General features: G+C 48.4%; 1 protein-coding gene across 2 annotated transcripts in view; it reads left to right on the top strand.

Moving 5' to 3' along the window:
• Window positions 1–13525, top strand: part of KIF26B (kinesin family member 26B) — a 472500-nt gene extending 458975 nt beyond the window's left edge. For both annotated transcript variants that reach the window (XM_043569394.1, XM_043569395.1), the window contains one exon: window positions 6701–13525. In XM_043569394.1, the coding sequence (XP_043425329.1) occupies window positions 6701–6849 (149 nt within the window). In that variant the 3' untranslated portion in view covers window positions 6850–13525. The remainder of the gene's footprint in view (window positions 1–6700) is intronic.
• The last annotated feature ends 472 nt before the right edge of the window (window positions 13526–13997 follow it).

The raw sequence follows: 13997 nt of genomic DNA, 5'->3' as shown, positions 1-13997 counted from the left end.
TATTTTTGAGAGAGAGAGCATGAACAGGGGAGGGTCAGAGAGAGAGGGAGACACAGAATCTGAAGCAGGCTCCAGGCTCTGAGCTGTCAGCACAGAGCCCGACGCGGGGCTCGAACCCACAGACCGCGAGATCCTGACCTGAGCCGAAGTCGGACGCCCCAACCGACTGAGCCACCCAGGCGCCCCTTAAATTGTTTTCTTAATTTCTCCTTTGGCCAGCTCATTATTCTTGTATAGAAATGCAACAGATTTCTGTATATTAATCTCATATCCTGCAACTTTCCTGAGTTAATTTATTACTCTTACTGGTTTCTTTGTGGAGTCTTCAGGGTTTTCGTTACAGAGTATCATGTCATCTGCACATAGTGACAGTTTTATTCTTCCTTACCAATTTAGATGCCTTTTATTTCTTTTTATTGTCTGATTTCTATGGCTAGGACTTCCAGTACTAAGTTGAATAAAAATGAGTGGACATCTTTTTCTTATTCTTGATCTTAGAGGAAAAGCTGTCAGTTTTTCAACATTGAGTATGGTGTTCGCTATGGGTTTGTCATATATGGCCTTTATTATGTTGATGTCGTTCCCTCTAAACTCAGTTTGAGAGTTTTTATCATGAACAGATGTTGTACTTTGTCAAATGCTCTCTCTGCGTCTATTGAGATGATCATATGGGTTTCATCCTTCAATGTATTAATGTGATGTATCACCTTAATTGATTTGTGGATATTGAACCATCTTTGCATCTGTGGAATAAATTTCACTTACTCAAGGTGAATGATTCTCTTAATGTATTGTTGAATGTGGTTTGCTAATATTTTGTTGAGGATTTTTGTATCTATATTCATCAGGAATATTAGCCTATATTTTTTTATAGTGTTTTTATATGACTATGGTATCAGGGTAATGCTGGCCCCTTAGAATTAATTTGGAAGCTTCCTTTTGGAGTAGTTTGAAGAGAATAGGTATTAACTCTTCTGTAAATGATGGGTAGAATTCACCTCGAATCCATCTGGTCCTGGGCTTTTGTTTGTTTGAAGTTTTTGATTACTGATTCAATTTTACTACTAGCCATCAGTTCAGACTCTCTGTCTCCTCTGGATTCAGTTTTGGAAGTTTGTATGTTCCTAGGAATTTATCCATTTCTTTAGGTTGTCCAATTTGTTGGCAAAGTTTCCATTGTAAAATGAAAAATCATTTCATTGTATTTTTCCTTGTATTCCTTTGTGTTTCTGTGGTGTTGTTTTTCTCTTTGATTTCTGATTTTCTTTATTTGAGTCCTATTTTTTTTTTGATGAGTATACCTAAAAGTTTATCAATTTTGTTTTTCTTTTCAAAGAACCAGCTCTTGGTTTCATTGATCTTTTCTATTTTTTTTTTTTTTTTTAATTTTTTTTTTCAACGTTTATTTATTTTTGGGACAGAGAGAGAGCATGAACGGGGGAGGGGCAGAGAGAGAGGGAGACACAGAATCGGAAACAGGCTCCAGGCTCCGAGCCATCAGCCCAGAGCCTGACGCGGGGCTCGAACTCACGGACCGCGAGATCGTGACCTGGCTGAAGTCGGACGCTTAACCGACTGCGCCACCCAGGCGCCCCGATCTTTTCTATTTTTTAAGTCTCTATTTCATTTATTCCTGCTTTGATCTTTATTTTTTCCTTTCTTCTGCTAGCATTGGGCTTTTTTCTTCTTTTTCTGCTTCCTTTAGGTATGAGGAGAGATTGTTTCAGATTTTTCTTGTTTCTTGAGGTAGGCCTGTATTCCTATAAAGTTCCCACTTAGGACTACTTTTGCTGTATCTCAATTTTGGATCACTGTGTTTTCATTTGCATTTGTCTCCATGTATTTTTTTTTTCACTTCCACCTAGATTTCTTCACTGACGCATTGGTTGTTTAGTAGTCTGTTGTTTAGCTTCCACATGATTGTGGTTGTCAGGTTTTTTCCTGTAATTGATTTCTGTTTTCATACCACTGTGGGTGGAAAGATATTTGATATGATTTCAGTCTTCTTAAATTTATTGAGACTTGTTTTGTGTCTTGACATGTGATCTTTCCTGGAGAATATTCCATGTGCCTCTGAAAAGAATGTGTATTCTGTAGTTTGGGGATGGATTGTTCCTGTATGTATCGGCTAAGTCCATCTGGTCTAATATGTCATTCAAAGTCATTGTTTCCTTGCTGAATTTCTGCTTGGATGATTGACTGATGTCAGTGGTGTGTTAAAGTCCCCTACTATTGTGTGACTGTCAATTTCTTCCTTTATGTCTGTTAATATTTGCTTTATGTACGTAGGTGCTCCACTGTTGGGTGCATAGATATTTACATTTGTTGTACCCCCTTATTGTATTAATTTCTTTGTCTTTATGTAATTCCCTTATTTGTCTCTTCTTACCGTCTTTGTTTCAAAGTCGGTTTTGTTTGCTAAAAGTGTTGGCTAAACCTGACTTTTATTTATTTATTTATCCGCTTCTATTTGCATGGAATATCTTTTTCCATCCCCTCACTTTCAGTCTGTATGTGTCTTTAGGTATGAAGTGAGTCTCTCGTAGGCAGCATGTAGATTGGTCTTGGTTTTTTATGTTTTGTCACCCGATGTATTTCGACTGGAGCATTGAGACCATTTACACTGAAAGTAATTATCAATAGATGTGGACTTACTGCCATTTTATCAATTGCTCTCTGATTGTTTTTGTAGTTCATCTTTGCTCTTCTTTTGTTTTCTTTCCTTGTGATTGATGACTTCCTTTAGCGTTATGCTTGGTTTTCTTTTTATTTTTTTGTATCTGTTGTAGCTTTTGGGTGTGTGGTTCCTATTTAGCATCCTAGATATATAGCCGTCCATATTAAATTGAAGGTCATTGAACACAGTCTAAAAGAACTTCATTTTTGCTCCCCCCCCTCCACATTTTATATACATGTTATCATATTTTACATCTTTTTGTGAGTCCCTATAACTAATTTTTTATTTTTTTTTTAATTTTTTAAATGTTTATTTTTGAGAGACAGAGAGACAGAGCACGAGCAGGGGAGGGGCAGAGAGAGAGGGAGACACAGAATTCTGGGCAGGCTCCAGGCTCTGAGCTGTCAGCACAGAGCCCGACGTGGGGCTTGAACTCATGAACCGCCAGATCATGAACGGCGAGATCATGACCTGAGCTGAATTCGGACACTTAACTGACTGAGCCACAAGGCGCCCCCTAGTTTTTTAGATATAATTGGTTTTATTACTTTTTTCTTTCAACCTTCATACTAGCTTTTGTAAGTGATTGCTCTGTATGTTTCCTTTACTCGTGAATTATTTTCCTTGCATAATTTTCTTCTAATTAAGGCATTTTCTTTCCTACTTCAGTCTCTTTAAACATTTTTTTATGAGGCTCTTTTAGTGGTGATGAACTCCTTTAACTTTTGTTTGGGAAATTCTTTATCTCCCCTTCAATTCTGAATGATAATCTTGCCAACTGGATTATTCTTGGTATTAGGTTTTTTTTTCTTTCAGCACTTTATATTTATCATGACTCTCCCTTCTGGCCTGCCAAGTTTCTGCTAAAAAAGCAGCTGATATTCTTATGAGGTCTCCCTTGTATGTAACTGGTTGCTTCTCTCTTGCCGCTTTAAAAATTATCTTTATATTTAATCCTTGACATTTTAATTATTATATGTCTTGAAGTGGACCTTCTTGAGTTCACCTTGTTTGAAACGCTGTGCTTTCTTCCCCACGTTGGGAAGTTTTCCGCTGTTATTTCTTCAAATAAGTTTTCTGCCCCTTTCTCTTTCTCTTCTCCTTCTGGGGCCCCAATAATGTGAATGTTAGTACATTTGACGTTGTCCCAGAGGTCCCTTAATATGTCTCATTGTCTATTATTATTTTTACTTTTTGTTATCCAGCTGAATACTTTTCATTACCATTTTCCAGATCACTTATCCATTTTCTGCCTCCTCTAATCTGCTGTTGATTCCCTCTTATCTATTTTTCATTTCAGTTATGTATTCTTCAACTCTGGTTCTTATTTATGTTTTTGGTCTCTTTGTTTAAGTTCTCCCTGAGCTCATCCACTTCTCTCTCCAGTCAGGTTCAGGTGAGCATTCTTACGACCATTTCTTTGAACTCTTCATCGGGTAGATTGCTTATCTCCATTTCCTTTAGTTCTTTCTCGGAGGTTTTGTCTTGTTCTTTCAGTTGGAGTATATTCCTCTGTCTCCTCATTTTGTTTGACTGTCTGTGTCTCTATGTGTTTATTTCTTCTCATGAACTTGAAGGAGTGATCTTGTGTAGGAATGTCCCCTGTGTTTTGACTGTCTGTGCATCCTTGGCTGGCTGGCTATAGCTGCAGCTGGTACAGGCTAGGGAATGGGGCAGTCTGTGCTGAGACTTCCCTGGTGGGATGGCGGGGGCCAAAGTGGTGCAGGCCTGGGGTGTTCCATGGTGCCTTGAACCTGTGTCACCTTGGCAAGATGGCTGGAGCTTTGCGAACGCCGTCCAGGACCATCAGGTGTGTGCCACACTGGGACCACGTTGGTGGGACTGCTAGGGCCAGTGTGGGCTGAGGGTCTGGGATTTGCTGTAGCAGCAGGCCAGCTAGGTGTCTCAACCCTGCTCCTGTCTGCACTATCAAGGTGAAGGGGGAATGGAAACCATGGCCCTAGCCTGTGCTGTGATCCTGGAGAGAGTTCCAGCAGCTTCCTTGCTATTTGGCAGAGTTCTAGGGCCGGTACCTGTATACTCTTATTGCTTTTTAAAACTGTGGCTTCTGGGGGGCTCCTGGGTGACTCAGTTGGTTGAGCACCTGACTCCGGCTCAGGTCATGATCTCACAGTTCGTGGGTTCAAGCCCCACGTCGGGCTCTGTGCTGACAACTCGGAGCCTGGACCCTGCTTTGGATTCTGTGTCTCCCTCTCTCTGCCCTTCCCTGGCTCACACTCTGTCTCTCTCCCTCAAAAATAAATAAACATTAAAACGTTTAAAAAAAAAAAAACTGTGGCTTTTTTTTCTGTGCCGCAGAGCATCTGGAGCCAGAGTGGGCTGAGGGCCCAGGGCTCACTGACTGGCAGGCTGGCTACGGCACCTGGACCGAGCTCCCTTCTGTGCTGTAAAGGCAGAGGGTGAATGTAAACTATGACGCTCCCCAGTCCCTCCAGCTTGGAGAGAGTTCTAGCAAAGCCTCTCACTATTTGGCACAGGGCTGGTTCCTTTCTGTTCTAGTTGCCCTTTTAAACCATGGCTTTTTTTCCTGTGCCCCAGGGCTGACGAATCTGCTCCTGGCCCCTCAGTTCTCTCCCTCCCAGCAGCTGACAGCACCCTGGGCAGGAAGCAGTGTTGGGAGTGGGTCTCCCTCCATTGCCGTGTCTCCATCCCTCTCCTGGTTCTCTGGGCGGTCCCTCCATCCTTTGTCGTGCAGGCAGCCTTCAGTCAGCCCTCAGTTCTTCATCGGAAAGATTTGCTCAGCAGGGAGGCACACATTGAATGTGTCGAGGAGGGGGAGGTGAGTTCAGGGTTCTCCTCCGTCGCCATCTTGGGCCTTCCCTCTGTGTTTAGTTTTGTATTATTTTTCTCGTCCCTCTGTTTTTTAAACTTTAGACACTCGGGAGCCCTCGGTCTCATCCCCGGCTCCAGCCCTGAGGGTCTGTGACCCTGAGCAAATCACCTCCCTTGCCGAGGTCTCAGTTAACGCACCTGTAACAAGAGGCAGCCCTCTTGAGAACCCCGTGCATTTCCCCGGCACTCGTGTCACAGTTCTGGGGCCGTGTTCACTTTCAACCTCTCATTTTTATTGTACTCTCCATGGCCACTCGAGTTTGGTAAAGGAGGCAGAGGAGCGGCTGTGACTGTCATTTTGCTTTTAAGGCACCTGAGCTGGTGGAGGGTAGCCATGGCTGACCCAGAGTGCAACGCAAGTGTCCACCTCAGATTCCAGGGCCATCCCCCCACCCTGGCTGCTGTCCATGCTGGGCCCCCTGCGGCTGCCCTGAAGCCAGCGCCAGGCAGCCCAGCCCCCTGCCCCCACCTGCCCAGTCACCGCTGGACAGAGCAGGGGCCCGGGGACAGGAGGGAATGGCCCCAGATAACTGCTCTTTAGGGACTGAAGGAAGCAGACCGTTCGCTCGGTGCAGGCCCGAACCTGGGGGACGGCATCTGGGTCCTAAATCTCAGCTCGTGTGCCCAGTGCGAGGGATCCTGATTATCATAGATGTTGGCGTCGTCATTTCCTGAACCACCAGTGAGTGTGTGAAAGCAGGAGGTGCCAGGAGACAGGGTCGGGTTACTCCACCTGCTCAGAGAGGCAGTTGTGTGCAGCTGTGAGAAGAAATGCGCAGGGAAGAGCGACCATAATGCACGTAGACAAAGGGATAAGTGTCACTCAGGTGAGGAGACCCCCACAAAGGAGGGGACTCTCTGCACCCCGGCTTGGAGATTCATTTTATCACTAATAAAGAATAATGGCTCTGTCGAGGCCCACAGCCTGTGCTGGAGGCGGGTGGGGGTGAGCCGAGCCGGAGCGTCGCCTGATCCCTCAGTAGAGTCTCCATAAAATGAGAGGGGTCTGAAATCACCGTGAGAGCAGAGGGCCCCGGTGTAAATGCAGGTGGCGGGCAGGGTCCCGTCCCAGCCCGGGGAGGCGGCGAAGCGGGCAGGGGGACACGGGGGCGGCGGGTGGTGAGCGGGAGGTGCCCTCCGCGTCTCCACCAGCCCTCTCCTCCTTTGCAGTTGACTTGGAGCAGGTCTGGGAGCTGGATTCCCTGGAGTACCTCGAGGCGCTGGAGTGCGTGACGGAGCGCCTGGAGAGCCGTGTCAACTTCTGCAAGGCCCACCTCATGATGGTCACCTGCTTCGACATCACTTCCCGGCGCCGGTGAGGCGCCGGCCTGGCCTGCCAGCCCCTGGCCCCCCCGGGACCCCACAGCCAGCCCCTCGCCTGGCCCTTGGTGCCGGCGGCTGGGACACAGCAGAAGGAGGATGAAGGTTGGTGCAAGTCTGGAGTGAGCGCTGAGCGGGAGGCAGTTTTCTGGTGTTTTCTGTAGGAAAGGTGCGAACACTGCGCGTGTGGGAGGAGGAAACAATGGAAAGCCCAAGGACGTGGAAGCCCCGTGAGACTGAAAAAAGCACTTTGAGGAACTTTCAAGAACTTGTTTATACAGGGGTCCTGCTGGCAAGAGACCTCTCTCTTCTCTGGCTTTGTGGGAAGGGGCGAGGGTGCGCACAGGATCGCCGTCGGGAGCGAGACCGGAACAGCGGGTTCCCCAGAGCGACTGATTAAGTGCCTTGCAAATCTTTATTATCCAAACCTTTCTGTTCATACTTTCTCGTGTCCAGACGGTGCTGGTCCAGACGGAAACAACCACAAAACAAAACAAGCCCCATGCGTTTTTTGAAATGTATTTGCCGCTCGTTTTCTCTTGGTGTTTGATCCGATTTCTGACTTGCTGTTTCTACGTAAGTAGTGTTTGTAGATCTGTTCCCTAATCGGTATTGCTTATGAATAAATGTTAACTGTCCTTTACGGTTCTTCCGCTAAGGCCACTTGCACAGAGCATAGAGGCTGCACGGGCACAAGCCAGTGTGTCTCCAGAGAAGGTCGGAACAGCAGGTGACGCTCGATGCCACCCCGCAGCAGGGGGCAGGGGCAGTGGGCGGACTCGTGGGGCAGGTGCACGTGGGCTCAAGAGAACGGGAGAGGCGACGGGGGCCGCGTTTTGAAGGGAAAAGAAGCCTGTGTGACCCGGGCCTTACGTGCCCTTGGAGAGGGATGTTTGTTGCTGACGACACATCTTCACCTTCCTGATGTATGTGCTCGTTCCTTGACCCACAAACCCGGGGTTTTTCATGGCCCTCAAAACACTCTCCATGGTCGTTTTGATTCCAAAGACTGGATTGAGAGCCTGAACCAACTCAAGAGAGCCATACTTGTTGTCCTCCAGTCTTGCGAGTTTGTTAGAAGCAGGGGATCTTCCCCAGTTGAGAGAATGTACTCAGAGACTCAACAGTATGGGTTCAGAATAACAAAGGAGGTTGGGATCACACCACGGCTCTGTTGTCCAGGGTGCTGCTTCAGTGCAAACGGTCCCCAGTCTCCCATGTCCCGAGGCCTCCATCCCTAGAAAGGACAGGCTCGTCCCCTCGGGCCTGGCACCGGAAGGCGGAGATGTTTCCTGTGGTGAACCACACCCCCCTGGAGAGCCAGGGCCCGGGGCTTTTGTCCAGGTCTTAGGTCCCAGCGACGTAGGACCTAAGCCTCAGACTGAGATGTTCATTCTACCATGACCCCCCCTTAGGGACTCTCATACCCACTGTAGTGATGGAACCCCAAGGCACCGAGTGGTCAGCGGATTATCTGAGACCAGCTGTGGAGGAGCAGCGGCCTCCTCTTACCTCCCAGGTCAGGGCCCTCGCCTGCTCATGGTTAAGAGGGCTCAGCCTCTCAGAATACTACTCACGTTTGCCCTCAAATGCAGCATAGCATCAGGAGCCTATTTCTAGGCTAGACAGCCCCTGCTACCCAGCACCTCAGCCCCAGCTGCCCCCCAAGGAAATAGACCTGTGCGCGTCTGTGCCGGCAAAACTCAGCCAAACTCGGCACATAGGAACCGAGGTCTCGTGAGCCCGGCTACCTGACCCTTTACTGGCCAGGACAGGCACAGATGGCGCTGGCGGCTCGAGTGTTTGGAAGTCAGCCCCCTAGACTGGAAGCCAGCCTCATGGATGACAAGTCGAGCTCCACATTGTCAGAGCCTGCTCCTACATGGAGGGACATGCAGGATACGGTCTCATCGGAGAGCCTGATGGGCAGAAACATGGCGGAAGTGTTCAGGAATGGACCGATCTCCCTAGTTTAACAAGTCTGTCACCTGGGGAAGCAGGGCCTCCCCACCCCACTCCTCAGCCTTAACCCCAGCCTACGGGGCAGTGCAAGGCTCTGGCCACACCTCTGGTCTCACAGCACCTGTACGAACAGACTTGTTCAATGGCAATGTTGTGGAAGCTTCTGGATCTTGGCCAAGGGATGCCCATCTTCTGAGCCTTGAGTTTGCATCCCCTTGGGTTTCTGCTCTGAAATATACTGCTTCATGCAAAGCCTTTAACTGGGGAGTTGTCAAAGGTGAGTATTCTGGCCTTCGTTGGAAACAAATCACTTGACGAGCACCCTGCGTGCTCAGCATTTTCCCCGGTGCGTCACCCCCAGCTTCCAGGTCACCACACTGCGCAGGCTTCCCCAGGCAAGGGGGTGCTGATGCTTTCCCTGGAGTGAAGCCAAGTGGAAACATCTACAGAAACTTAAAATCTCAATTAGTGGAATCTTTCCTCCTACCGAAGCCTGCTTTCGTACATTGGTAGCAACTCCACAAGAGAGCAAAAGCAATGAGTGAAACCAAGAGCTATCTTACTGAGTCCAGATGGCCTCCCCAGGATGCCACGCCATGGAACGTCTCGCGGGATGTCGTCAGCCAGGCTGAGGACTACAACTTTGTGTGGAGGTTGTCCATTCTGGCTTTTTCTTTTCTTTCTCTTTCATTCTTTTAAACCTACGTAAGCTGCAAACATCTTCGTGTACCTAGTATTGATTAATTATGTGAAGACGTCATGAATTTCATGCTGTCACGTGCTGGTTCCTGGTTCTACCCGTGAGTTGACTATAGAGGATGCTGTTCGGGCACAAAAGAAAGCAGGTGTGAGCAACTCTCCCACTAATTGAAGAATGCCTTGTTGAATGACCAGATAAGTGGTTCCACATTTTGGTCTTGGTGACAGATAACCCAAGAAGGCAAGGAGAATGGCACAGAACTCCCATTATCCACGCATAGAAGGACCGGAAACGTCTTATTTGAAATTAACGTTTCGATGCATAAAGCCTTAATTCCTCATCTGAAATCTGCCCTCCACCCTCCAAATAGTTTAGCGTGAGGTGTAGCATTAAGCAGAACAAAACGCAGACAGACAAAGACAAAAGGGAAGTAGTGGTATGGTTTCCCGCAGAGTAAATCCATCTTGCTTTTCATGATGCTGCTTTGTGGTGTGACAGAGTGACAGTTGGCTTTATCCCAGGCTTCCGGTCCCCACCTGAGAGCTGCAACCTTTGATCTTCTTGCCCTTGAATTCCTCCCTCCATCACGGAGAAGCTGTCGCTAACTTTCATCTCTTCCAGATTCGAAATCGGAACACCACGTTCGTGGTTTTATCTTGTGTTGCTATTCTGAACACGGGGAAGTTGGTGCAGATGCGGGGAGGGGGGAGGGTCATACAAGGGACCCTGAGCTGGGTGGTGGGGAAGGGGGAGAAGATGGCAGCCCAGCGCAGGGAACCCCGCAGGCAAGAATCCGGCCAGTCGTCAGAAATTAGTCTTGAGCTTGAAGTCTGTGCTCCTGGAAGATTGCAGTGGCTTCACCGTGGCCACAAATACCATCCAGGAAGGTGGTTCCAAAGGTCTGACACACGCATTCACATCTTGTGCCTGTTCTTAGATTTCTGTTCGTGAAGGGCAAGGGGCCCTTCTTCGCTGGGCTTCAGATTCTAAAGCTGATGGTGAATTTGGATTAATCCGTAACCCTTAAGTGTCACCGTGTGAAAGCAGTTCACTGACCTGGGCTTCGTGGGACCGAGCGCCAGGCTTCCAAGAGCCGACCGACTGTGGCCGACTGTGCAGACACAGTGGCCAGTCTCATTAGCCACGGCTGATGCGCAGTTGAGGCACCCCAAAAGCTATGCAGTGAATGTTTTAAAGTTCCTTATTCCCAAAAGGATTTCAGGCTACAAAAGAAATTACTAAAGATGAGTCCGTGTCACAATTGAAACCGGAAGAAATCAAGAAGAATATACTCATTTTTCTTTCCTTCTGGAATATTTGAGCATATCCTAAAGGATTTCCTCACTTTGAAAGGCAACATCTTTTCAACGCTGAAACCATGTCAAGTAAGAAAGAGGTTGAAAGTCTTGTCACAACTAGTTGATGCTAAATAAACTGCCCGGTCCCGCCGTCCCCGGGGTCTCCCTGCCACTGCCTGGCGTCCCGCGACGGAGGGACGCTCCTCACCACTGCCACATGAGAGACCTGGCTGCACCGAGAAAGCCCAGCACAGCCCAGCACTGTCTGTCCCACATGAAACAAAGCCAGATGCCCCGTTTCACGGACACTGCCAACAAATGGTCTAAAGGGGTTTTGGAGTTGGGGGGTGGGAGGTGGTCAAGAAACAGGCGGTAGAAAAACTATGTTTCTCTGGACTACAATATCTCTTTCCCCCTCCTTCAGCAGATATCCATCAACATTTGTGGGTAAGAACTCACAAATTTGTGTCACTTAGCAATTTTCCCAACAAAAATACATATATATATATTTTTTAAATTACAAACTGTTCATTTCCAGATAAAAGCCCAATTCCAACCCAGGAGAAGCCTGTGTAGCTCAAGCCCTTCTTGTCAAAAAAGTTTTTTGTCCATTCATAGAAGCTAGTTTATTCATTCCTGAACAAACACATTCTGCTTTTGGGTGGCCCTCCTCAGAACCGGAAATGATGTCATAATATCGGACCCAGAATGGTGCTCGGGGCAGTAGAGAGCCTTCAGTGCACCCAGTGAACACTCTCCAGACGGACTTGTGCCCGTGCGTGGACTTGTGCCCGTGAGTGCGTGGCCCTCACCCGTCTGCTTCACGCAGACACAGCTAAGAGGGCTCATGGCTTCATTCCCCCCACGGCTAACCAACAGCCCACGGTCATGCTCAACCTAGGAGGAAGTTTAATTTCTTTGCAAACTCAGGATATTGTTTTATAGCATCACTTGGAAACGCTATCCAAGTGCTATGCATTAAAGTGCAAGTTGGGGGCATTGGCTGTTCTTTCCCCACCCTCTAGTGAGGTCTGCTGATGGCGACACGGGCCCCGGGGAGGAAAGATAGATAAATCTGGAGAGCAGGGATGAGGGTCCAATCCTCAAAGTACAGGGCTAAGTTCAAAATCTAAGCTGTTTCTATAGCGAATAGCTGAGGGGGGGAAAGGTCCCTCCAGTTTGAATTTGATGATAATGGGCTTGGAAATCGGCCTCCACAGGCCTGGACTGAATACCTGAGAATTCTGAGGAAAGTGTGGACGGTAGTAGGTTGTCGCCGTCCCCAGAGAGCCCCACCTACCCGTCAGGCGCTACGGAAGGGGGTTTGGGAAAGCGACCAGATCTCCTTCCCCTGGATGTGGATAGTACCTGTTTTTCCTGGAGAAACCAAAGCACTTTACTGAGTCTTACAGCCCGTAATACTTAAGGCATCTTGTCCCCTCCCTGGGTCCCTGAGAGGCAGGGAGGGGCTGGGGTCCGTAGTCTCATTTGAGAGGCAGCTATACCTAGGAGAAAAGCCGTGAGCCAGGAGTAAGGAAGCCGGGGGCCAGGCCCCGTTCCCTCCCTCGCTATGCAACCTTGGGCCAGTGGCTCCACTTTGCCGGGCCTCGGGCTCCCCAGCGGGAGATCGGGGGTCACCATAGCTGCCCTTCCGGGAGAGTGTGGAGAGAAAATGGTATCATCGGTGGGAAGTGCTTTGAAGAAATTCAAGCTCTGTGTTAGGAGCTGGGGATAATCATTTATACACGAGGAAACTGAAGTCAAGAGTCCGTGAGCGGCCCAAGTCCACAGAGTAGTTTTATAGCGGAACGTGACTTGAGTCCGGCATCTTGGGCTCTTCCTGTGAGGTGTGTGAATACGTGAACGTCCAACATGCCTCCGTGCTGGCGCTCATGTGTGCACGGGGCGTAGATGGGGGCATGTGTACAGGAAGGGATGTGACGCGATGGAACAGCATAGGACCAAAAACCGGAGTTCTGAGTCCAGTTTTATCAAAAGTCCTATGGCCTCGGCCACACTCCCTAACTCCGTTTTCTAATCTGTAACACGAGAACATTGTGCTAAACGATTGTCGTGGTTCCTGCCGCTCTCGTCATGTATGTATGTATATAGAGATATGCTTATCTGTAGAAATGGGCCGGTTTGGAAATTGGAGACAAGGCCTGCCAAGTCATTTATTGTATCAGAAACAGCCAGTTCTCGGACACGTCCACCAAATCTTGTTTCCAAATTCGATGGTAGTATTTAACGTCGTCGTTTTAAACTCACTGTTTGGATAAAAGATTGGTGCCGTTTGAAAAAATCAAGTTCTTCAGCTTACGAGTGTTTGCCGTTAAAACTTTTTAATAAAGGTCACTTGTTAAAGTCTGAAATTCACCGATTCTGTACTTGGGCAGGTCCCAGCAACCTATTTGCAGACAGGCTGGGTTTTGTGTATGGGCCCTCACGTAGCTATATACAAGTTAGCTGCTGGCTTGAGCATGATGAATATGAGCAGTCTATCCGGAGACCAGTCTGGAAAAGGAGGTTCTAGTTCTCAAAAACTGATGACATGAATCCATGAAGCTGTGTGCCATTTCCAATGTGAAGATAGTGTTTGCCGGCTATGATCTCGGACCTTTTGTGGCATATGAGGTGTAAAATGTTGTCAAAAAAAGAATCTGGTGTTTAAAAAGAATCAAACTATAGTGGCATTAAATGTTCACTTCTCTTCTACTCAGAGTCCTGGATGCCTCTCTATCCAATGTATCCTGTTCAGAGGGGAAAACAGTTCAGGGTCTGGGAGGAGGGTTCTGCACACTAGAACAACCCCTTGGCTGGGGGTTTTCTCCCGGTCCCCTAGGGAGCTCCCGGGATGGGGCCTGCCTTATTCCGCTGTGGGGCTGGCCTCCAAGTTCAGATGCTCGGCCGGGGCCAGGTGCACGTGGGGGTTGGTTGAGTCACAGAGCTCCCCCCACCCCCTCACTGTTCGGCCTCCCTGAGGGTCAGCCGCTGGGCTGGGGTCACACGTGTGAGTGTGGAGAGGCGTGGTCTTGATGTGGTATTTTCGTTGGCACAGTGCCTCTGCGCGGCCCGGTGTCGGAGGCTTGCACAGGGTAGAGACGCTCTCAGTCCGGCCTGGGCCGGACACACAACCCCTTGTCACAACCGTGCTGGTGTGAGCTGCAACCGGGTGCACTCAGGTAAG

This window comes from Prionailurus bengalensis, chromosome E4 (assembly GCF_016509475.1).
Source record: "Prionailurus bengalensis isolate Pbe53 chromosome E4, Fcat_Pben_1.1_paternal_pri, whole genome shotgun sequence".
Taxonomy (NCBI): Eukaryota; Metazoa; Chordata; class Mammalia; order Carnivora; family Felidae; genus Prionailurus; species Prionailurus bengalensis.
The sequence above is the reverse complement of the archived record's forward strand: the minus strand, read 5'-3'. Positions and strand labels throughout refer to the sequence as shown.